This window comes from Python bivittatus, unplaced genomic scaffold (genome assembly GCF_059951505.1).
Source record: "Python bivittatus isolate LINGU-HERP-01145 unplaced genomic scaffold, Pbiv_v1 ctg000610_np1212, whole genome shotgun sequence".
Lineage (NCBI taxonomy): Eukaryota > Metazoa > Chordata > Lepidosauria > Squamata > Pythonidae > Python > Python bivittatus.
The window spans coordinates 37450226-37475797 of NW_028277088.1; the positions used below are offsets into that span (position 1 = coordinate 37450226).

General features: G+C 35.4%; 1 protein-coding gene across 5 annotated transcripts in view; it reads right to left on the reverse strand.

Moving 5' to 3' along the window:
* The window catches only part of THRB (thyroid hormone receptor beta), a 194683-nt gene that overhangs the window by 17417 nt on the left and 151694 nt on the right, over positions 1-25572 (reverse strand). For 3 of the 5 annotated variants that reach the window (XM_025173584.2, XM_088150801.1, XM_088150802.1), the window contains 3 exons: positions 7573-7673; positions 3720-3867; positions 798-1003 (listed from right to left, as the gene is read on the reverse strand). In XM_025173584.2, coding sequence (XP_025029352.1) covers positions 798-1003; positions 3720-3867; positions 7573-7673 — 455 coding nt within the window. Of the gene's footprint in view, positions 1-793; positions 1004-3719; positions 3868-7572; positions 7674-17021; positions 17350-25572 lie in introns of those variants that run through there. The other 2 variants (XM_007421682.3, XM_088150800.1) reach the window with 2 other exon arrangements.

A 25572-nucleotide genomic window follows, 5' to 3' on the forward strand; every position in this document is an offset into this window, starting at 1 on the left:
ATTAAGTAAGAAAATATAAAATGGGCAAGGATCATAATTTCTATATTTGGACTCTGTTATACTAAAATAGTGGAATATTAAAACTTGCAGTAACAATATGACAAATAACAGTCCATATGCTAGGATAGTCCCAATGACGTCAGCAGTTTCCATGGAGATTTATCAGAGGATTACTATTAAGGATTGTTGTTTATTTACTGCAGTAATCATGTGAAGCATAACCATGAGTTCATAAGCTACTGTGTTCTATTTCTAAAAATTATTACCACACAATACAAACAACAATCTTTTCTCCATATAAGAAACTATGCTGCATTTTTTAATATACAACTCAAGATCATAAAACATGGGACATCCACTAGTACAGATGGCATTAAAACACAATTAAATTAACAGAGGGCAAGTCTATCAGGGAATATTAATCATGACGGCAACATGCAGTCCCCTGGTTCAGACATAGTGTGCAGTGGACTCCCACCTACGCAAACCTTCAGCAGCCAAGGGTGGCATTTATACCTGGGAGGGGCTCAAGGGTGGCAGTGGGTGGGGTGGTGATGCAAATGGGTGGGTTAGGAATTTGTTTCCCTGGGTTTGGAGGAGGGATTTTGAGTTCTTTGTTTATTTCTAGCTATATTAACCATATAATATAGTTTCCATGGGTTTTTTTATATCAAAGTGGCAGAAAACCATCCCATGAATGTCCAACAAGTACAGTTACTGCAGCTGCAGGATTTCTACCCTGGTCACAGGGCTCTTCTGGGCAGGCAAAGGCTGTTCTAAACTGTGGTGGCACCTACCAAAAATTTCCTTTTCTGTTTCCAGTGGCTTCCTTGTGCATTCGTGGCCACGTGTGCTTCTGTAACAATTTTAATAAGCTCCCATTCTTCATCTGTTGGTTCAGGTTTCACTCCAATCGTTTTCTGTAATTCTTCTCGACGTCTTTTCTCCCGATTTTCCTCAATCAGTTTTCTTTTTGCTAGTCGCTTGCTGTCATCCAACACCACTAACAAGGAAAGATCATATTACAGAAAAAGAGAATAGAAACGCTTCTTATATGGAACTCACGATCTCTTTTGGTGATTAAAGTAATACCCTATCTTGGTAGTGAACAAATAACACAATGACTAGTCAGTGGAAAATCTGGAGCTTTTATATCTAGTCAAGCACATCCTCCAAAATTAAGTCAATTCCAAAACATGGAAGTTCATGGGAAAAAAATTACAAAACTATGATTTCAGCGCCATTACTTCTGGCCTATTCTATGCTGTAGTAAGTTGAGCACTTTAAAATATCCTTGTCAGATCTCTCTCTAGGGATATAAATATCTTCAAGATTAAAAGATGTGGCAAAGAATCTTAGAATAAAATATTCCAATTCTGTGTACATTCCAAAACAAGAAAGAGTGCAAAAATAGTGGGATAATCACATGATCTTCCATATCCAATGAAAATATTTATGAGGGAATCATGGAGCTATGCCACTACAGCCATCACCCCACTGACTATGGGAGTCATGTGAAAGAGCCTTACATGAATCAATATGTATATATGAAGGGTTCAAGCACATGAAAAGAGAATCCTGACTGACCACGAAGTGACTGCCATGTGGAGAAACCTCAAATACAGAGATTCCCTTCACAAAGCCACTGAATGTATGGCAAGGGATGTCCTGGAGACTGGAGAAAAGATGGAAAGTCATTGCCCTCACAACAGTCTTTTTGCTATGCCTTGAAAATGAGGATATGAGCAATGATTTCTGCTGGTGCTGGTGCTGCTGTTGTTGGGAGAGCAAGGAGCAGACTCTTCCCTTTCCCTGTCACTTGCCTTTCTCCCCCTGCTCCCAACACAGATCCCTTGGTACTTCCCACCATGGTGATCTCTGCCCTTACTTTTGTGCTTGCTGGGGAAAACTGCTAACGCTCCTGATGACAAATGCAGCAATGCCAGGGCAGTGGGGCTCCCCACAATCATTGAGGTTAGGATGGGGAGATTACTGATAGTAATATTGACCTCATGGAATACAACTTTCACAAGGTCCTAGAATTTGTACCAAAGCCAAGAAAGAAAAAAACTGGCTGCTAAACAACACTTTGTTCTTTCCAGCAGCCAAAAGAGAAATGGCCACAGACATGAAGAGGCTTAGGGCCAGCTGGGGTGGGTGATCCTGCAGCAGGCCAGTTGGAGCCCTGTAGGTTGCCAATTTCCTTCAGGGTCCTCCTCCACATGAATCAGAATGTTTATATGGAGAAGGGCTTGTAATATTTCCTACTGAAAACACTAGTTTCCTGCCAGATCTTAATTTGGTTTCAGCCTGCCTCAGTGACAGGTTGTCCCCAAGATGGAGGTTCTGGTGTGAGAACATATCCTCAATGGCTAGCAGGCTGGTCATTGTAGAGATAGGGCAAGGGGGCTGTGTGGATGATCCCATGTCCAACACAGGCATCATCAGGAGTAGAGGTAGTCAGAAAACCCAGTTATATTATGTGAAACAGTGGAGAGAAGAGGTGATCTATGATCAAGTTATACACCTAAGGAAGTAAGTCTAACCCTATTTGTCACTAAATAATAAAGCATTTTACCACCCGTTTTTTAAAATCCAAAATCTAGAGAAAAAAATGCTGCATGGAAATATGCTGCCGAAAATGATTATGTCCAATCATTCCTATTCAATGGTACAGAACGCACTTTGCATGCAAATTATCACAGGTTAAATATTTAGGCTTTCTAATTAAAAGGATGAAGGAGAGATATAAGAAAGACCTCACTTTCATACCAGAAGAGACACTGCCAGTCAGAATAGACATAGTGCATAAGCTCCTAGGTAGAATCCTGTTGGATCAGAGCAAAGGACTGCCAAAAATAGCTTTCAGCTTCTACTAGATGCTTAGAGGGACCCAGGCACAGTTCTTGAGCACACTGCTACTGTCCCATTCTTATATTACTCAACAAGTGATATTTAGAAATATACTACCTGTGATACTAAGATAATATACAGACATCATGATAGGTAACTTGATTATTCATGAGCTAAATCGTTTTGAAAAACATTTTTTATGTTCTAAAAAAAATTAAACACCTCTTTACATGTAGATGAGTATAGAAAAAATTATTGGATTATTTCCTAATATTTTTAATAGGATTTTAAACTGCCTATATTCTCATAAACCATTACGACTAATATGTTGAGGTGAACATTTTTAATTTCAATTACTCCAATTCACAGCAATCAAGATACTACTGCAAATTTCCTGAGAAACTTTGGGAATACAACCTTACAAAGAGTTAATTTTGCAGCCATATGCTCTAGTTTCTTAGAAGTGAAACAGTGCTCCTTTTCTTTCTGGCTAAAAATAAAACAAACAACCGCAGGATGACTCATGCAACAACACCATCCAACTTCCCGTTTTTCCAAATCTTTAAGCATGATTTTTCCCCCCTCTGCAAGACATTGCTCAAAAATGTTCCCACTCCTGTGATAGAAATGGTTCATCTCCTTAATATTGCACAAAATAATTCTGGCCAGAAGAAAGCCTAATCTTTTTCAAGAGTAAACAGAAAATTAAAGCCCTGCAGAAAATTAATGGAACACATCAATCAATATTCTCAACCAGTGTATAAAAATATAAATTAAAAATTGGGAGAAAAATCCTGATAATTACATTTACTGAAATAAACATATCTAATGAAAACAAACAGGACATTTAAAAAAAAGAAGCTTACAATCTGTTGCCATGCCAACATAGATGCATTTCTTGAAGCGACATTCCTGGCACTGGTTTCTTGTGACTTTGTCTATCACACATTTTCCTTCGTATTTACAGGAATAAGTTGGATGAAGGTTTTTTTGAATTGTTCTTCGGAAAAAACCCTACGTGAATAAGAAATTGCAAAATAACACCAAATTATTCACTTTTCTGAATACAGAATGTAGGACATTATACTTAGATATTTATTTATAAACCATTAAGAATATGCAATATGATTCTAGAGTTGCAGCTTCTTTGGTTTAATTATCAGCCTGGAATCTGAAGCTTAACTACGATATTAAGCCTACCCATAAATTCTGGGCATCAGTTTTACATTTTATTTATTTTTTCAAAGATTATTTTAGAAGCAACGCTTGGTAAACAAGTATATGCATCATATTGAACAGCATTGATTTCAACTATTTACTTGGAGAAATTGTACGGATATTGCACTCAACTCTTGTTCAGTTGCTATCAATGATAGGGGCTTATTTAAAGAAGATAAGATTAAAAGGTCTGACATATTTTCCCAGTTCATGGAGTATTCTCTTAAAGAAGGTGGAGATTAGTAATTCTTGTATATTGCTGACATCCCATCCCTCCAAGAATCCTGTGACATCTGCAAATAATGACACCAGGAATTTTGTAACTAAAAGAGCACAGATAGATATTACCTTCTGATAAACTGTAATGTTACTCATGGATGATATTTGAATGCACATTAGACAGGTGCTAAGTTAGATTTTATATCATTAAAGTTTAGGTGGACTCAGTTCATAGATATTTTGACCAAACACATCTTAAGAACATTTTTTAGGCCATAATCTACTGAACCTCTTTATCTGAAATAGGTATAAGAATGGCTTAGACATGATTCCTGTTTATGACTCTAATGTTCATGACATTCCTTTTAATTCTAACCTAACTTGTATAAAACAGCATCTGAAATTCATCTCCTGTGTTGACTTATGAAGAAACTAGAAGCTGAAACTACCTATGAAGAATGCAGGGATCTTCCTTACTATTCACCTCTAGTAACAGTTTTGAAGATGAATTACAGACTCAGTGAATCAATGGCCACATGCCTGGTTCCCATACGACAGTACAGAACTAAAATTAAAAGTGAAAAACTCTTTGGTGTACTTAATTTTTTAATTAAACATAATGTTTTTTAATGATTTTTTAATTAAACATAAATTGATTAACATTTTCATTAGGAGAATTGTGTAATGAAGACTTGTGTTATTTAAGAATGTTATTATGAAGTGATTTATGAAACACATTAGGCAAAATTTAGTGCATCTTAAAGAATGGCCTAGTTCACACACTGCACTAAGCCACCATGTAGCTACTTGATTTCGACTTAGTGTGATGTATGAAATGCTTCATACCATCCCCAACATTAAACATTCAAATTATGTGAAAACCCAACACTTTTCTTATCTTGTTCCTGCACTGCTACCTTTCCTCTTTTCCTACACTCACATTTAAATCAACATTCAAAAGATGCCTGCTATATAAACTGCAAAAAAAGATTCATACTTTGGGGAAGGTATAATAGCTGTCATGGCAATATATTTTATAACTGAACTGGAGTGTTTATGTTTTACTTTTTTCAGTTTCATTCTTAGTTAGGACAGCTTAGCTCGAAAAGTAAGGTGAAGAAAATGTTACAGGTACTTATGACCACAATAGGAACCATAAAATTCATTGTGAGACAGTGCGGTCATTAAGCAAGGCACCATGTGACCACACCTGATTTTATGACTTTTTTGCAGTGGTCGTTAAGTGAATCACCATGGTTGTTAAGTGAATCACACAGTTCCCCATTGATTTTGCTTGTCAGAAGCTGGCTGGGAAGGTCGCAAATGGTGATTATATGACCCCAGGATGCTGTAACTGTCGTAAATACATGCTGGTTGTCAAGCGCCCGAGTTTTGATCATGTGACCATGGGGATGCTGCGATGGTCGTAAGTGCAAGGACTGGTCATAAGTCACTTTTTTCAGGTCCGTGGTAACTTCGGTTGCTAAATGAATAGTAGCAAATTGAGGACTACCTCTATTACTAATTGTCTGATTTTGGAATGAGAGATAATTGGCTAATATGAGCTCAATGATGAAATAACGTTTTCAAATAGTTTTTTTTAAGAAAAGGAGGTGGGGGGAAAGGTTTTCAAAATCAGAGGCACGGATTATGCTAGATGCACTGCTCATTCCTTTGATAAACACTGGCTTGAGGCAGATGCAGACCAGCGGAAGGTCCAGCTTCCAAAAATCTTTATAGTATAACTTGTGGGCTGCTTGAGGCCTTTGGAAACCCCCAAAAACATGCTACTGGAATTTGAGTAGCAAATCACTTATTTTTTTAAACTTAATACTACAATGTATACATCTCTGACAAGTTTAGCATAGCTATTTTACTTTTATTAAAAAAAATAAATATCCCCAACTCTTTATCACACACATACAAAAAGGAATAAAAAATCTTTCTCTACTTTCAGTGATATTATTATGTCAATAGCTTTTACCCTGCGTCTCTAGGAGACAAAAAAACAAAACAAAACAAAAAAACACCTTGCTTTAAAACTGACATAAACCCACTTCTGGCGATAGCTACAATAGAAGATATGTTTGACAAGTGACCTTGAGAGAATTCGACTCTGAAATTAACATTAATAAATGACTGAAGTTGCAAGGTAGCAAGGAAAACATAGGCCCAGTCAGCACAACTAAATTTCATATATAAAACACCTATTGTTCCAAGGAACTCACTGGCTTCATGGCAATTTATAATGCCTTGCTTCAAAAATCTAAAATATCCACAAAAAACAAGTTTTCGAAAACATTTATCAGGAAAATAGGCTTCGAGATTCTTCTTTCCAGGAAAGGAATTACCAAAAAAAAAAAAAAAAGAGGGAGGAGAAAGAGTAAGATGGTAACTACAGGTAGTCCTCAACTAACAACCGCAGTTGGGACCAGAATCTTGATCATTGAGCAAAGTGGTCATTAAGCGAGACACCCATGTGACTGCTTTGCTCAATGACCAGAATCTGGGCACTCCTGGTTGTGATCATTAAGCAATCTCCCAGTTTGGAAGCTGAAATGCTCCTGGCAGGCAGCCCTTTCACTCTTAAACATTCTTGAAGCCTGGCAAAGGGTTCCCCCCCTCAATGCATGGAGGGGAAATCCTTCATGGGGCTGAAGGAATGGAGCTCAAATCATCCCCCCTGCTTGCAACCTTCCCTGCTGGCTTCCCCACTGACTTGCTGGGGAAGCCGGCAGAGAAAACTGCAAATGGCAATCATGATCGCAAGGCACTTGGCAAACAGTTGTAAATGCGAGCTGGTTGCTAAGTGCCCGAAATGCAGCCACATAACTGTGGGGGTGGGGTGGGGGGCAGTGTGACATTTTACAACAGCCAGAAGTGCTTTATGAGCCATAAAGCACTCTTTCTGAGGCTGTCATAATTTTGAACTGTTGTTAAATGAACAGTCATTAAATGAGAACTACCTGTACTCAATAGACAGAGGGGTGGAAGTCATAATTCTATATTTTCTTTTCTTTTCCTTATCCTTCTTCTAATTTTTTTATACTTTTATTGTATTTAAAAATTCTAATATAAATAAATAAATAAAAAGAGATCCTTCTTCCCATTGCAAGTGGCAAACATTACTTCTATGACATTCAGAAAAAGGAATATTCTTGTTTTGTTACATGTAACATATGTTGTTCCCTAACTGGCATTTCCATTTATGTAATATCCATTAATGGAGATCAAACTAGCTTATGATTTCCAGCTGTTATCCCTTTATTCTGCTATTATTACCTTGCAACCTTCACAAGTGATACAACGATAGTGATATCCAGTGGCCTTGTCACCACAAACAACACATAACTCGTCCTTGTCTAAGTAACTGGGTATGTACCCTGCAAAGAATAAGAGAGAAGGAGAGTTTATCAATGAAAGAAATAAACCTGAAAAAGAATCCCCCTTATTGAATGCACATCAGTGTAACTTACTACCCTGACATAACAATTTCTTAAACAGAGGCAGGAAATGCATACACATTGAACAGCCTGAATCAAGTTATTATAAAATCCAAAAAGAAAATTATTAGGAAGCTGAAATTGCTAAAAAAAAAAAAAATTCTTGCCAGAATCAACATGTATCTGTAAAATGCACAATCTATCCAATATTAAGAACTTATAAGCTGATTTCAATGCACAGTATTTAAGCACACGCTTAGCTCCTCTAACTTACTACAAATAAAGTAGAAAAACTAACAACTCTCAATGCCTTTATTTTATCTGTTTTTGCAAAAAGATAACATATGGAATTAAAATGGGAGATACCACCCATTGGCCCAATGCCTAACAAAGTAAAGTATGTTTAGCCTGAATATGCCTGATGGGCAGGTGGAGAGAAAAATGAAAGCATGAGATACAAAAAAGCAAATCTGTAAAACAGTTCATGGGCAAAAGATGTTTATAGGCATGATATATTTTTTGTTTCAACTGCAGAATGTGCAAAATGACCTTTAAAGGCCTTCTTGGCATGGGGCGGGCTATCTGAGGACCGCCTCTCCCCGATTTCATCTGCCCGTCCTACCAGGTCCAGCAGAGCGGGCATGGTATGGGTTCCATCACTAGGGAGATACATGTGGCAGGTCCCAGGCAGGGGCCTTTTCTGCTGTGGCGCCTGTGCTGTGGAATCTTCTCCCCCCTGAGGTGAGACTGGCCTCGTCATTGTTGAGCTTCCGGAGGTCCCTTAAGACTTGGTTATACCAGCAGGTCTGGGAACTCCAGGGGACAGGGGAATTAGTGAGGTGGCTACCTTATTTTTAACTTCCTTTTATTCTCTGTTTTATTTTGTTTTATATATTTTTAATGTATTTTATTGTTTTTAGCTTTGTTGTACACCGCCCAGAGTTGCCTGTGGTGAGATGGGTGGCTATATAAATTGATTACATACATACATACATACATACATACATACATACATACATACAAGCTTAATATGCCACTACTGCTTTCTGTGTAGGAAATCAGGAAATTCATATCATGGAAATCTACAACAATCTTGCAACAGTATGAGAATGGAACAGTTAAGCAAACTTCCGACTTTATGCAGGTTCAACTAGTTCAGTCTCACCTAGGATACCACCTATACATGCTGTAAATGGAAAGCTTGCTCCTAATATTAAAAATGCTTAAAGATTAACACATCAGCAAATCAAAGATAGATGAGCCAGATTTTAGCCACTGGAAAATTAATGCATAATCATGAATTATGCGTAGAAGAATATTATCCAGGAGTAGCTGTAAATTATTTAGTATCTCTGTAAAACTAAACTATTTATTTACTTATAAAATATACGTGTTGTTTCTTAAAGTGGTCTTTTCCATATGAGACATAGCTAACTATTCTAAAACCAATATCTAATAATATGAACAGAGACCAAGTTTGATGTAGTAGTGAACCAGGGGACTGCAATTTTAGGCCTGCCTTAGACATGAAAGCCGGCTGGGTGACTTTGGGCCAGTCACTGTCTCTCAGCCCTACTCACCTCACAGGGTGGTTGTGGTGGGGAAAAAAGGAGGCAGAAGTATGCCTTGACTTGACTAAATATAAAAAAGGATAAAAATATAGTAGTAGAAGTAGTAGTAGTAGTAGAAGTAGTAGTAGTAATAATAATAATAATAATAATACAAAGGCCGGCAAATAGAAATAGAATGACTGTGGCAAAAGAAAGCAAAGGTAGTACCAATAGTAATAGGCGCCTTGGGTGCAATCCCAAAAACATCTGGAGCACCACTTGAAGATCATCCGCATTGACAAAATCACTATCAGTCAATTGCAAAAGGCAGCTTTACTTGGAACAACTTACATCCTGTGACAATACCTTTAACACCATCAAACAACATCTGCTATCCCAGATCCTTGGGAAGGACTCGATAGGTGGATAAAAATGCCAAATCCAGTCTAAACAACTGGTTGACTGCGACCAACAATAATAATAAATCCCCAAACAGAATCAGTTCAGGAAAATATTAAATAAATATTTAAATAGAATCAATTAAGCAAAATATTGAAAAAAAGAATGAATTAAAATAACTAGTTATGATGGCATCTAAAACATTCTATTACAAATCTAGTTTGCTCTCAGAGAAAATTGGATTCAGAAAAAGAACTGAAAGCAGAAACATATACATATTCAGGTTTTATATGAAATAGTCATGACTTCCTTCCATTATTTTTCCTATACTAGTTATACTACTTTTACATTTAAGTAATATTTGCTGTTAGATAATAATCTAATTAAATACATTGATGTAATCTTTAAAAAAAAACCCAAAATAGGGAAATAAGTAATAAACATGTTCTATAAACAATTATCATGGATGCCATTTAGGTCAGAATGTTTTTATGGTAAATATGTGGGATTATAAAATGGGTGCCATGTTACATTTTACATTTAAGTAATATTTGCTGTTAGATAATAATCTAATTAAATACATTCATGAAATCTTTAAAAAAAAACCCAAAACAGGGAAATAAGTAATAAACATGTTCAAAATCTGTGGAAGAAATACACATTTCGTATGATCATTGGCTTTATCAGAAATTAACAGGAGCCATTAATAAATCAAGTCATTCTAAGGAATTATCTGTTTCCTATAATGCCAGTTAAAGCACACCTTGTAAAAGCTTTTGTAAATGGGATGTTTAGCTATATGTGCCTTTAGATAGTATACATATTTCTTTATCTTTCATTGGTTTATTTTTTAACACTTTGTTTTATTTTCTCTGTATATTTTTAAAGTCATATGTGTAGAAAAGAATGGGAAAAGAATGAAGATAAATGATAAATATTTATCAGAAGCGAGCAATCTGCAGCCATAAAGCATTCAACGCACACTCTTCTTTCACTATGATACAGTAGTTGCTTTAGAATATCTACCTCTATGCCATTTGTCAGCAAGCCATTGCCTAGAAGAATGGAGGAAAAAGGATGAATACTTGGAAGAAGCCTTTGGACCCAACAGAGATTATGCTAACATAAATTAACACAGAACTCTAAGCTACTCATGATGCCATTGCCACTCAGATAGGCAACCTTGTGATTACAAAGACCGCACTTTTGGGCCTTATGGCTGCTGTATGTCTGAGCCCATCGTTTCCCTTGTTAAATCATTCTTGCTTCTGTTCTTCCATCTGGCTCTGAGATTGCAGGGATGTTTTTTGTATGGCTTAGTTTCTGTCTGTAGCTCAGTTATGGAAATAAGAACTAGACTGGGGACTGTTGGGCTTCATGTACATCATTTTTTCCTCTAGATGTCGGTAACACCTACTGGAATTAGTTTTTACTGGATTTTTTAAAAAAATGATTGCACCCCAAATATTTATAATATAATTTGTGGGGGCCAAGGGGATTTGTGCATGCTGTCCCAGAATGTTCATTGGTGCATATTAAAGCATGCTGGTATAAGGAAAAATTTGGTGCATCTAATCCTTAAGAGTGTAAGATACATTTCCCTAGAGAACATGAGGATGGAAGGAATTGTATTATTTAGATGTAGAGGGCTCCGTGCAGTGTGCTCTGAAATTTGGGCTCTGTGCACATCAATATCATGTTCAGTGTTTGTGGTGATTAAAACTGGGGAAGATAAGATACAGGTTTGCATGGAATATGAGGGGGGACCCAAAAAAGACTGGAATTATCTTCTGGAGGGCAGGGCCCTTGTAGTACAGGCTTCCCCCGCTAGGTGAGTGTTCTAGGAACCCACCTGCATCAGTGTACTAGCTGGGTTGTTGTGAGAGGCTGCGTTTGGCTTCAGTGAGGTTTTTTTAAGAGACTCTTTCAACGCGTTTGCCTATTTTGTGATGGGTGATTCGTGCCTCGCTTGCTCACGCCTGAACAAAGAGACAATCGCTTGACTGCGTGCCGTGCTTTGAAGGAACAGTTGGAAGTTGACCCTGATTGTTTTTTCGAAAGTCATAACTGGAGATGAATCTTGGTGCTACACCTACGACCCTGAAACGAAACAATGAAAAACTGCCACATCCCCACGACTCAAAAAAGCACAAGTGAAGTCGAATATGAAAACAATGTTCATCTGTTTTTTTGATGTAAGAGGGATTGTGCACTTGGAATTTGTTCTTCCAGGTGAAACAGTCAACCAAAGTTTTTATCTGGAAGTTTTGAGAAGGTTGTGTCATGATTTGTGGAAGAAACATCTCGAGTTGTGGCAAACAGGTGACTTGTTCTTCCACCATGACAACACACCTGCATACACCTTGCTGAGTGTTCAGCAGTTTTTGCCCAAAAATGGCATGGCCCTTGTGCTCCACCCTCCCTATTCACCCGATCGCACCCCCTGCAACTTTTTCTTGTTTTCCCGGATGAAAAAAGTCCTCAAAGGGAAATGTTTTGCCGATGTGGAGGAGGTGCAACAAAAAACGGCAAAAGCACTAAAAGGCATCAAAATCAACAAGTTCAAAACCTGTTTTGAGCAGTGGAAAAAAGGTCTTGATAGGTGTATTGCATCAAACGGAGAGTACTTTGAAGGGGACTGAAGTTTGAACATGTAAAAATAAATACACAATTTTTTATAAATAAATTCCAGTTTTTTGGGGGTCCCCCTTTGTATAAACCTAAATACAGCCTTTTCCTTAACTAGTATAGCTTTAATAAAATAAATTTGCTTGGATTTGGCTGTTACACACAGATACCACTCGGAATGCATAAAGCCAGCAAACTTATGGAGTTCACACACCTACTTTCTGAAACTGAAGTCTTTGGCCAAAAGTTACCAATAACAGGCACCAGCAGGAGTCATTGCATAAGTATTTCCTACATTTGGCCTTTTTAAATACATCAGCAAAGAAGTTGAGATATGATATTGATGGACAAGAGGTTCCTGCCTCTCTAGTACAATTGAATTTTCAAGTTTATTCTTCTTGCTGCTGATGCTTCAGGGGGCTGTATTGCATTTCATTCTTGGAAACAAAAATACCTCAGAGTCCTTTCTACAGGAAAAGAGTAGCTGTTTTAAAGAAAATTACAGGATATTAGCTGAGTTCTGCCCAAGCTATAGAGTGTTACATGAGCAAATAGTCAAAGCCCCCAGCCCAGGAAACCTATTTCCAGTCTCTGTGATAAGTAGTAGGTGTCTTTCATGAATGTGCCAATTGTAGGTCTTGCTCTTAAATCTGTACTGCATTGTTCTTAAATATATTGAACCAGACTTGAACAAAACTTACAGACTTGAGGAAAGATGCATTTTATAACAATATGAGATATGAATTAATATAACTCTAATATGACTATCAATTGAATCCTGGATCAAATTAATTTAGAAATGCATATATCCATAAACTTATGGTAGAATCAATTGCTACATAAGGCGGAGAGAGAATTAGATTAGATTCCTTAGGCAAGGCCACTTAGCTGCTTTTTGAATCATTTGTCTACTCTGAAAAACAAGGGAAATAATTTTATCTGTGCTAAGCTCAAACATTACTATTTCCGTTTTTGATCTCTTTTAATGATGGGGGTTTACTCCCACTCCTCCCCCCCCCCCTCAAATCTTTGCCAGAGAATTGATTGCCACTGAGTTTTGTTCTGTTAAACATTATGGAACAAAAAACAGTAAAAAACTCTATGATTGTTCTATAAAACAATTTGCTTCTTGATAAACTGTTAGGTATTTTGAAGAGAAATAGAGCATACAGCAGTTAAAATTCTATAAGACATTCAGAATGCCTACACAATATATACAGAAAGAGGAAAGGATTTTTTTTTTCCTTTTCTAAATGATCCTTCCACTGGATCATTTAGAATGTACTGAATTGGTTTTTCATTTCCTTAATATCCTAGGGGAAGCATGAACTATGTTAACCAATGTATCCCAACACAGAAATTTCCCTTTCAGCACTGCCATAAATCCAAAAAAGTGCACAGATCATTCCCTTTTGGATGCAAAGATGAAAATGTGTATATATGCATAGCAATATATATCTAATAATGAAACACTGCAGATTCCCTTTGCTAAAACATAACCTTATGTTGCTTTAGCATATATCTTTTTAAAATCTAATTTTTATTAAAGAAATGTTTTACAAAGTTAAAAGATAAACACAAAAATATAGAAGAAAAGTACAAAAGATAAAAGCGTTGGAAACAATAGAAATTGAAGGAAAAAAAGGGAAAAAAAGGTACTTAAGGAAGCGACTTCCAATCTTCTTTACAGCAGTTATAGACCTACCTGATACCATTTGCCCCCTTCACAATTACATGATTTAGTTCCTGTCTCCCCATATACAACTAATTTTAATCAGTAAATCCAGAAATCACAAGTTTCCCAGTTTTTTATAAAAGTAGCTGTTGTTCCCTCCCTAATCAAACAAGTCAATTCAGCCATTTCTGTAAGTTCTACCACCTTCACGGTTCACTCTTCTGCTGTGGATATTTCTGTATTTTTCCATCATTGTGCATATAATAATCTTGCTGCCTTTACCATATATAGAACCAATCATCCATGAGTCACTTTAGCATATAATATCTTGAAGATCCTGATTTGGGTCCTCTTGATTAATTTTCTGAAATTTAATGATAGCTAGGATGTTAAATGAAAGTTTTCAGTCTAACAGCTAGGAATATATGATTAAACTGTAAAACATGTATGTTTCATAATGTTCTAGTTACTCAAAGTTAAGTATCCCATCAATCATGTGGATCTTTTGTTTCACAAGCTATGAAACTTTTATAAGCACAGGCTTTTCTCAGAATTAGAAACTCAGAAGTCTACCTTCTGTTTAACAATAATCTAAATGTATAAGATGTGTTTCATGATTTTTTACACAGTAGCCTACACAAACATAATGGGAATTATAACAAATATAAGTCAAGTTACTCAGAGTTACATGAAATGAATACAAAGAGCCTGTAAAGCCAACTGTGAACACCTGCTTTGAATCTTAATTTTGTTTTAATGAGCTAATATTAAGACTTTGCTAGCAGCAAGAAAAATGTGCATGAAAAATAAAGAAATCAATTTTGGATCAATAGTGTCACAAATGTTTTATATTACAGCTGTCTGCCTTCAGGAGAGGATTAGCTGATCAAATTTTTATCAGGGCTTGGCTGAAAGCGTCTCACTAAAAAAAATCACTGTGAAACATGTTTATAGTTTCTAATACAATATGATCAATAAATACAGTATAAAAATGTTACATTATCTTTGCTGACTAAAAACTGATCAGCAATGGTTTGCAAAGTCATATGAGTTTTCATTAACTGATAGCAACATGTTACTGTCAAATATTTGAAAAGCTTTTATATTCAACTGAAAACAGGCAAGAAAACATTAATGGGGAAATCTCACAATGAAAATTCAATGAAATATCTACTGAGATTATTAAAAGTAATGAAAAGAAAATAATATTTCATGTTTGCTAACATAAGATTAGTTGTAAAAACAATTACCAACTTATAATTATTAGAGATTGTATTAAATCTCTAATATAAAAGCACAATACATACATACATCTTATATTATTATAAATTGATAATCATCGACTGATTTTATTTTACAGTCACATAAATTTTTACAAACTGTACATGGACAAAAATCTTGTAAAGTTATATTTGTGGAGGTGACTGCAAAAATCATGCAGTTTTTATTAACTATATTACTAATTGTTTGCCAACAAAACAAATAGCGTTTTTGTTGATTATATGGTTTCCAATCAAACACATAAATTTCACATAATAAAAGAGAAATGAGAGAGAAAAAGATGAGTAAAATAAAAAGTATATATTTTTATTTATTTACATTAAGATTAAAAAACCAAAGAAGAAAAAAGTACAAAGAAATAAAAGAAATAAAAATAGAATGAGATGGAAAGGAAAAGAAAAAGAACTTACAAAGAAATGAAAATGTTATTTATTTTTTTTTAAAGTCCAGTTTTTAAATACAGCATTAAACCTTTGTGACACAAAGTAATATTCATCAGTTTTTCAGATCCGGAACATTCTAAATGTGAAGAGTACTTTTATCTAACTCCATTCTGATAATTTAAAAAAAAAAATCTAGCCTTTTTTGTCTAGTGAGTAACTTTGTCTACTGAAGGTAATAATTTAAGAACAGTAAATGCTACTGAGTATATCTCAAGCTGAGCAAAAGGAGTTTTTACTATTCAGACATACTATTTTAAATAGATAACATTCATCTACAGAATCGCTTTAAAACAAATGGCTATTCTGTACATAGCTCAGATTTTAACTGCATATAGTTAATTCACCCTTAATAGCTGAAGGATAATGATAAAAAAATAGTCCATTTACTCAGATATGTTAGACTGCTTGAACAAGCTGAACTTACTTGCAGTATTAAGGAAACACAACTGATAGCACTGTCAAGGAAGGTAACATTTAACATTGTAAAGACAATACAGTATTGGTCTATAATGAAATAATATGTATTACAGAGCATCTTAACAATATTTTCACATACACGCAGCTAAATCTTTCTCACAAATGTTGAATAGTTTGCTTGCTGTGAAATATCACATGTCATCAGAAATAAAGGTATCCTTCAATATTGCACAGAAATGGTTTATTTAGAATTATGCTTTTATACCAGCCATTAGCTCAACCACTAAGCCAACTATTTGATCAACTTGACAAGGGAGAAAGTAAAGTTTTATTTTGTCTCTCTTACAGCTTTTTTTCCCCTGAACTATTTTATATTTCCGGAAAAATCCAGCGATTAGTACTTTTTGCAAATTAACAGTATGGCAAATTTTGGGCACATATTTGAGAACTAAAGATGCTAAATAGATGGTGGTCATAGACGGTAAGAATGAAGACTGAGAAGACAATACATTTTAACAAACTATGAATGAACTGCTTGCTAAGGAGAAACTTTCATTCATTTGGACCACATACAAACAAATAGCATGGTAGGCTGGCAATATGAAAATATTGTACACGCATAAAAGGCTTCTGAGATTAATGTGAAAAATACCTGCATGTCTTCATCATTTACCCCTCCCCAAAGTAAACCCTTTTTCAATTACCTAGCAACATCTGTTGCTACTGTTTCCAATTCTAAACAGGCAGTCTTCACATTCAAGCATGTAACTCAGCCAAGTGGAAAAAAATGTATGCTTTTTCTTCTGTAAAGAATTAGATGCAGATAGATGTTATTACTCTCTCTCTCTCTCTCTCTTCCTTTTTGCTATTAAGAAATGACAAAATTGCCCCCTACCTTTCTTCTGAGGGTAGGCTGGTGACTGCACTTGAGAAAAAGTAGGCTTTTCTTCAGTGAAATATTCAGGTTGGCTGTCCTGATGCAGGGCCATGTCCATGTCAGAGTACTCGCTCTTAAAAACGTTTCCAGGGTAACTACAGGTATAAGGCTGATTCACCGCCCAGGCCTGTTCCATATATATGTTGTTATTGTGCAGGACCTGAGCATCGCAACTGCTGTAACTCTGACTATCTTCGATATAAGGGCAATAATCCGAAGGCTGCATGTAGTAGTTGCTGTTGGCAGCTGACTGAGCTTCATACATTTCTTGCACGCAATAGTTCATTTTCTTATCCCCTTTCAGCCTATGCTTTACATATACATGTACACATTCACATGCATATACGCCCTGATGTGCATACGCATGGAACAAGAAAGTAGGGAACAGATGCACAGCACTGAGAAAGGGAACAGTAAAACTGTATGCTTAACTTCAGAGCAGCACATGATGGGCTAATACCCTTTTTATGAGGGATAGATAGAGAGCTGTCCTACTAGTCCCACATGTTGGAAAGCAGATTTGTGACAGTCAGATGTCTTAATCTGTTACTGTATGCTAATTCCTAGAGAAGATACTGCTTACTCTTGGCCTTAAGACAAAGAAGCAATGTCCAGACCACCCCACTCTTACACTATTTGGGGAGTGAATGATTATTTTATAAAGCCAGTTCCATTCCGTTTCACTAAGACTACAAAATTATTGCTAAGGTAAGAGTTTAACTATGCCTCCAGCACTACCAATTTAAGTGTGAGCATCAGAAAGAACACTTAGGCAATCCTAAGGATGATATGCTCAAAATCCCAAAATCAATAATCCTGCTTTTTAGCATTAATTGAAAAATCCTAAAGGGCAACACTGATGACTCCAGCAGTAAGTCTGTTTTCTACAAAACTTTAGTGTCTAAATCTGTCATCTACTTTATTGATTTTGATTGGCAGAATTATCCGAATGGGCCTTTCCTGCCTTACCCATACTTAGGTCAAACTCCCCGCTGCTTGGTAATTTAACACATTTGCAAGAAAGCAGATTTCTCAGACCTCACTGACTTTAATAGATATGTTTATTGAATTCAACAGGTGGGAAATTACAAAACAGGCCTCCTTAATCAGCAAGCAGAATACTGCTTACAAATTAAAGTTAAGCTTAATTGGTTTTCCAGTTGTATTTCATTAAACTGCTTTCTTCCCAGTGTGAGCTGTTTCTGCATCTGTTTCATTCACATGTGCCTTCTATTAGGCAAGGCAGTTAATAATTAGATAAACACTTCTCAACTCTAAAAATAAGAATGTTTTACATTTATTTTAGATCACATACATTTTCATATAACAAGCATTCAAAATAATGCTTAAGTCTGCAGAAGTAGACCCATTCACTTAGCAGTAAATCCATTTGAACAGTAAGGTTTATTTCTTGGTATATGCGCTCTGTGTTGCATTCTAAGTAAGTTTAGGTAACATCATTACCAGCCAATAATAAATGTTAATTTTCATTGCATTTTTTCTGTTTCAGTGTGTTAAATATTTCTAACTAATTTGGAAACTAACCCAGTTAAAAGTCATTAAAGAAAAGAATGAGTGCGTATTGATCAGTAACACTGAGATAGGATTGCTCTGCACATTTTAAAAGAACTATTGTTTTTATAAAGAAATTTCTCATTCTTTCTTCTCCCCAATAACTGGCATTATTCAGCAAGATCTATTTCGCAAGATATAAAAAAACCTAAAACCATAAGATGCTAAAGTTGAATCAGCAGCATGCATTCTATGATTTTGGTTTGGTATTTGTGTGTAATATAGATAAGGACAGTTTTTCAGAGCACTTCACTTGGCAAGCAAAGTTTAATTAATTCGAACTGGAAAGTTAAACGTACTTCCTAATAATGTAACTTTATATATCCTCATGATATCTCAGGGACCTAACAGGGTTTTATTTCAGCTGGATTGTATGCCACACTTACAATAATTAGAAGTCAGAAAGTTATGAATTAAACATATTTTCTATAAAACAAGGAAAATATTTCTAAACTTGCTATTCATTTCATACTTATTTCACTTTCTTCGGAAAACAATCGCTACACAAGTAATTTTCCATAATTTAGACAAAAAATGAGACTGCTTGATACTGCCTGAAAGAAAATCAATTTTGTTTAGAAATAAAACATTTTGAGAGAGAGAGAGAGAGAACAGGGAACTTAAATAATCTATATTATTTTATATGAGCATTTATAGCTCCATTACACTGTCCATTTTATACTAACTATATATACACTGTCCATATATAATAACCATGAATAGTAAAATAAAATATGGAATATTTAATTCTTGAAATATCAAATTATGTAATGTGCTAGAAATTAATTAGTGGCACAGAAAAAATTCCCTATCATTACTGAGGGAAACAATTAAGACTTATATGGAAGAGTTGAATTTAGTAGATCCCTGGCATCTGATGTATCCAACTAAAAGAGAATATACATTTTATTCAAATGTGCATTAGAATTTTTTTAGGCTAGAATATTTTTTAAGATCATTACTTTATATCATCAAATTCAAGAATGTATCATTGATGTTTGTTATGTATCTGATCATAGTGCAACCACCTTGAAATGTGTGTTTCAGAAACCGGTTATGGTATTGAGAAATTGGTATCTCAATATTTCCCTACTGAATGATAAAGAATTTGTACAACAAATGTGGTAGAGACCTTACAATATTTTGATTTAAATTCAAAAACATAAAGGGCCCAATTTTTTGAATGGGAACCATATAAAGCATACATTTGAGGTAGAATTATTACTTATGCATCACACAAAAATAAGATTAAAAATAAAAGTGAAAATAATTTGAAAGATGAAACATTTATGGGCACAGATGTTAGATGCCCATTTTACAGAGAAATACAGAAAAAGAAATATGAATTAACTATTTTAATATCACAGCAGACAGAATTTATGCTAATATATTTATGACAGAGATACTGGGAGAATGGTGAAAGACCCGGTAAGATCTTGGCTAATTGTTTAAAGCAAAAAAAAAAAAAAAAAGATAGGGCAGTGATTCCAATCATTAGAGGTAAAAGAGATGAAATGCATAAAACTTCAATGAATATTGTCAATTTTTAAAATTTTATTCAGAATTATATAGTAAACCAGAGGATGTATTGAATGAAGATATAGAGGCTTTTTAAAAATAAAATTAACCTACCACATTTAGATGATACACAGAAGCAACTCTTATTTGCTCCATTATCTGAGCTAGAGCTTAAACAAACAATTTTAAAAGTGGTACATGGTAAAACACCAAGATTAGATGGATTCCCTATCGAGTGGTATGAAACATTTATAGATCTACTGGTGCCAAAACTTTGGTAGACATATGAAAAGATATTTGTAAAGGGCATTTTATCACTGGCATTTAGTCAGGTTTATATTATAGTTATACCAAAAGCAGGTAAAGATCATACTCAGTGTGGTAATTATCGTCCAATCTCATTGATTAATGTCAACACAAAGATTTTAACAGCAGTGTTAACAAACAGATTACAGCAAGTGATATTGTTTGTTATTAAGAATGATCAAGCGGGGTTTATAAAAACTAGGCAAGCAGCAGATAACGTTAGGTTAGTTGTAGATTTAATAGACTTGAATACAAATAAAGATCAATTTGTAATTTTATCATTAGATGCTGAAAAAGCCTTTGACAAAATACATAAACAGTGTATGTTTGTCATATTAAACAGATCTGGATTTCCTTTGGAATTTATAAAATGGATTAAGATATTATATGAGACGCCCACATCTAAAGTAAAGGTTAATGTTAGGTTTTCTCCTACTTTTCCACTATTTAGAGGGACTAGACAAGAATGTCCACTTTCATCCTTGCTTTTTAACATTTGCATTGAATCCTTGGCTTGTGCTATTAGACAACACAGGGAGATCTACGGAGCAGTACACAACTCAGTTGAACACAAATTGGTTTTATTTGCAGACATTATTTTGTTTATTTGTAAACCTCACACTGCTATTCCAGTGTTGATGCAAAGGATAGATGCTTTAGTAAAATAGCAGGATACTCTATTAACTGGACCAAATCGGAATTGATGCCAATACGTGAAAACTTGGTTACTCATTCATTTAAGGAATATCAATTGTGTATTTGTACCTAATCTATTAATATTTAGGTACTGTATACCAAAGGATATAACTCAGATAGCAACATGAAATATAAATAAAATATATAGAGAGGTTTCCTCAGATATCGATACATGGGAGTCATTAAACCTCATCCTTTGGGGAAAGGTGAATGCTCTCAGAATGAAGATTATTCACAGATTAATTGATATTCTGAGAGGAATTCCAGTTTTTATATCTGGAAAATATTTTCAGAAAATAAATTATTTGTTTAGAAAATTTCTATGGGGTTCTTCAATTCCAAGAATATCTTTACAGAAAATGTAATTATCAATTAATGAGGGAGGATTCGGCCTTCCGAATCTGGAGCTATATCACCATGCTTACCTATTGTCAAATATTAAATACTGAAGCTAACAAGTGGTGGTAATTTTCTGATTTGGGCAACTTTGGAATATACATATATAACACCTTTGGTTGGATGGACATATTAGAATTGAAATAATGACGCTGAAAGTTGCCGGCCAGAAATGGCTGACGCTTCGGTGGTTCGAGTCCAGCCTTCGCGTTAAACAGGGTGAGCTCCTCCCTGTTTCCTCCCCAGTTCCTGTCAACCCAACAGGTCAAAAACTCACGCAAGTAGATAAATGGGGACTCTCACTCCGGTGGGAGGAAAAATGCTGGCGGCGCCTTGCAAAAAGGAGTTGGGAGCAGTTGCCGGTAAGCGCGAAAAACCACGCATGCCCGAAAAGGGCGCGAAGCAATGGAAACCCCGCCTCCTGCGCTCGCCAGCTGGGCTCTCCTCTAGGAAGGAGGCTCTGGCAAACCACTTCCGAAACAATTGCCTTGAAAACTGCAAGGACTCGCCAAGCAGTCACTGCAGGGTCAGTAATGATTGAGCGCAGACCCCCCCCCCAAAAAAAGTCTAATATCTCTAGAAATAATTTCGTCAGATAGAAAGCTATGGAACGTACTGTCTAATAAAAATAAGAACTGACCCTTTTTCCCATGCCAAATTGACTTTATGGGGAAACCCAACTTTAAAAATTGGGGAAAAGATGGTGATATGGAAAAATTGGATGGAAGTGGGGATATTGACTTTGGACCAACTGATAGATGATGAAGATGAATTTTTAATGTATTCTGTGTTAAGGGATAAATATCATCTATCAGATGTGACCCAACAGCAATATTTATAGTTCAACATTTGTTAACAACACTCTTTGGACCAGAAGCGTTTTTAGCTTCTGAGACACCTGAGATATTAGAACAACTTGTTAAACCCTTTAAAACTAAAAAACGTACTATTCGTTTGTATAGATATTTGTTATCAATAAATCAATTTGATATGCAGATGTTAAGGGATGAGTGGGATTAAGAATTAGAGGTTTCTACATTGCCTAGACAATGGGAAAATATCTTAACTTCTATAGCAAGTAAAACTATGACTTATACAACAAAAAATAATATTTAGAATTTATTGGATTCCACTACGTTTGTATAGAAAAGGATGATCAAAAACAGCATTTTGTTGGAGATGTAATAAGGACAATGCCTCTTTAAAGCATATGCTTTTATAATGTCCTATACTTATTATGTTTTGGGAGAATAGTGGACTATATAAATATGATTGTGTGACAAAAGCTAAAATTTTCAGAGGATAATATTCTTTTGAACTATATACCTAGTAAATGGAATCTGACATCTGGACAACGTAAATGAATTTTCTGTGCTCTTACTATGGCCAAAAGACTGACATTGCAGCATTGGAAAGATAAATGTATGGCCCCATTTATTCAATGGACTGAAGACCTAATTGCACTTGGCACTTATGAGCGGATTGCCCATAGATGTAGACTTTGTATGGACAAGTATAATGAAATATGCAACTCATTTATACAAAACACAGTAGGCTAAAAAAAATGATAGTCATATAAATTTATTAGAAATATATATGTATCCGGAAGCTACAACTGGTCCAGAATGCGGCCGCGCGGGCTATTTTTGGATCCCAAGAAGGGCCCATGTAACACCGTTGCTCTGCGAGCTGCATTGGGTACCAGTTTGCTTCTGGGTCCAATTCAAGGTGTTGGTTATTACCTTTAAAGCCCTACATGGCATGGGACCAGGTTACCTAAGGGACCGCCTCTCTCTACAACTTCAACCCCATCCCACCCAACCACACAGAGAGGGTATGCTTCAGACCCCTCAGTAAAAGAACTTCAATTAGCAGGGTCCAGAAGGCAGGCCTTCTCTGTGGTAGCCCCCACTCTTTGGAATGTTTTGCCCCCGGAGGTGCGATTGGCCCCCTCACTCCTGGCCTTCCAAAGGGCCTTGAAGACCTGGTTCTGCCACTTGGCCTGGGATGGGGAGGGAATATTTCAAGCAGGGAGATGGCTAGCCCCATACTGGCCGGCTGTCCTCAGCCCGATTTTCCATCTTCTTGGATTTTCCTTTTTTAGTACTGTTTTTAAATTTTAGATGTATTATGTATTTTATATATATTTATGGTTTAAATGTTTTTGTAAGTCGCCCAGAGTCCCCCATTGGGGGGAGATGGGCAGGGGAGAAATTTGATAAAATAAATATGTACTTGAATATTTGTATCAGAGAAGCATATATAGAATTGTAATTGTTTATTGTTATAATGATATATTAACACTTTTTTTCTCTTTGTATTTTTTTCACTTTTTTCTTAAAGCACTTCTATGTATTTTTTCTTCTTTTGTAATCAAAATTTTAAAAAAATAAATAAAAAAGAAAATAATTTATCCCCCTGCTTGTTTAAATAGAATATTAATGCGAAAAGAAAAGAAAGAAAAGTTGAATTATATTGTTCTGTTCTTATAGAACTGCAGACTGAAATTTTTATACTAGTTCTAAAAGGAAAGGTTGATTTTGGTTTTAGTTCAACTAATTTGTGTAAATACGCAGCTACTTGAAGGGAAAGCAATAGCTACAATATATTTCTCTAAATTGAGTTATGTTCTCTGATACTGTAATTTTTTTGCCCATTAATAAAAATTTCCTTTAAACAACTGTACTTGTTACATTTTCTACTTGTTTGCAGGAAAGAGCCAAAAGGGAATAGGAGACAGATTTTTTAATAAACTACTTATTTAAAATATTTACTTGGAAAAACAAGTGATTTTCTTTTTCATCAGGATCATATTTAGTATGACAGAACAGTTATCATAAAAATATACAAGACTGTACTGCCACTATTAAATTAACATGATTTAAAAATCAATATAACATAAATGATCAATTGTTTGAACATATTCTGAAAAATGTGACCTTAATTTAGATGTGCAGCATTACAAATATTTTGAACAATTTATGGCTAATCTACCAGATTTTTCAGAAGTGTGATATGGCAATGAAGAGAATTTTTACAAGGGGGTGGGGGGAGAAGAACCTATTTTATACCAGTGGACCTCAGCCCCTGCCAGAGATGTATCATTTCTGTAGTGATCTGAGATAAAAAGGAATGAATCAGGAAATCCTGGAAAAAATTAATATCCATAAAATCTAAAATCCCCTTGTTTTCCCTAACATGGGCCAAAGTACCCCAGTTCTGCAGCTTTATTGCCGGATCAGTTATAGCCAGCAGGGCTGAGGAAGTTTTGGGTTTTCTCCACAGAATTTACCTACCACCACTTTCTGACTGCTTTGTATAAACTTTGACCTACAGGAAAGAATTCATTGATTGCAAGAGCAATGGATTAACATCTGATTTACAGAATGCAAAACTACAGTGAGATGGTGTTGGTTGTGAATCGATACACAAGTGCGATGGATTATTACTGTCATTAATTACAATTATAATTCCAAGAATTCAAAACAACATACACCATTTTACTTTCCTTTTATTCTCACAAAAACTCTATGTAATAGAATAAGGTGAGAAACAGTGATTATCCAAAATTACCAGTGAGTGCAATGACAGAGCATGGATTTGAACCAGGATTGTGATCCATAGCTTTGGCTATGATTCCTTTATTTGATCTTATAGTCTCTAAAACCAGATGTCTGCTTCTGTGTATTGGGCTGTTTCTAACCAATGTAACAAATAATTCCAGGTTCAAGACTACATTGCAAGATATATTCCAACATTAACTCTTTCGTACTTCAAAATTTCTTTCTTGGACATATAGAAGAACTTTGAAAGAAATTTTACTAATTTACTGAAACAGGTTTGCTCCTCTGCAAAGGCATTCACAGAACAGCTATTACAGAAACAAGTTTCCAGCCCAAAATATTCACTAGCAGGCAAACCGTCACCTATTTTACCTACCCATATCAGTATTTTCATTTTGAGTTTGGCATTGGTTATTTTGAGCTTGTTCAATGCCCCAAACTGTCACAGTTCCTCTCCT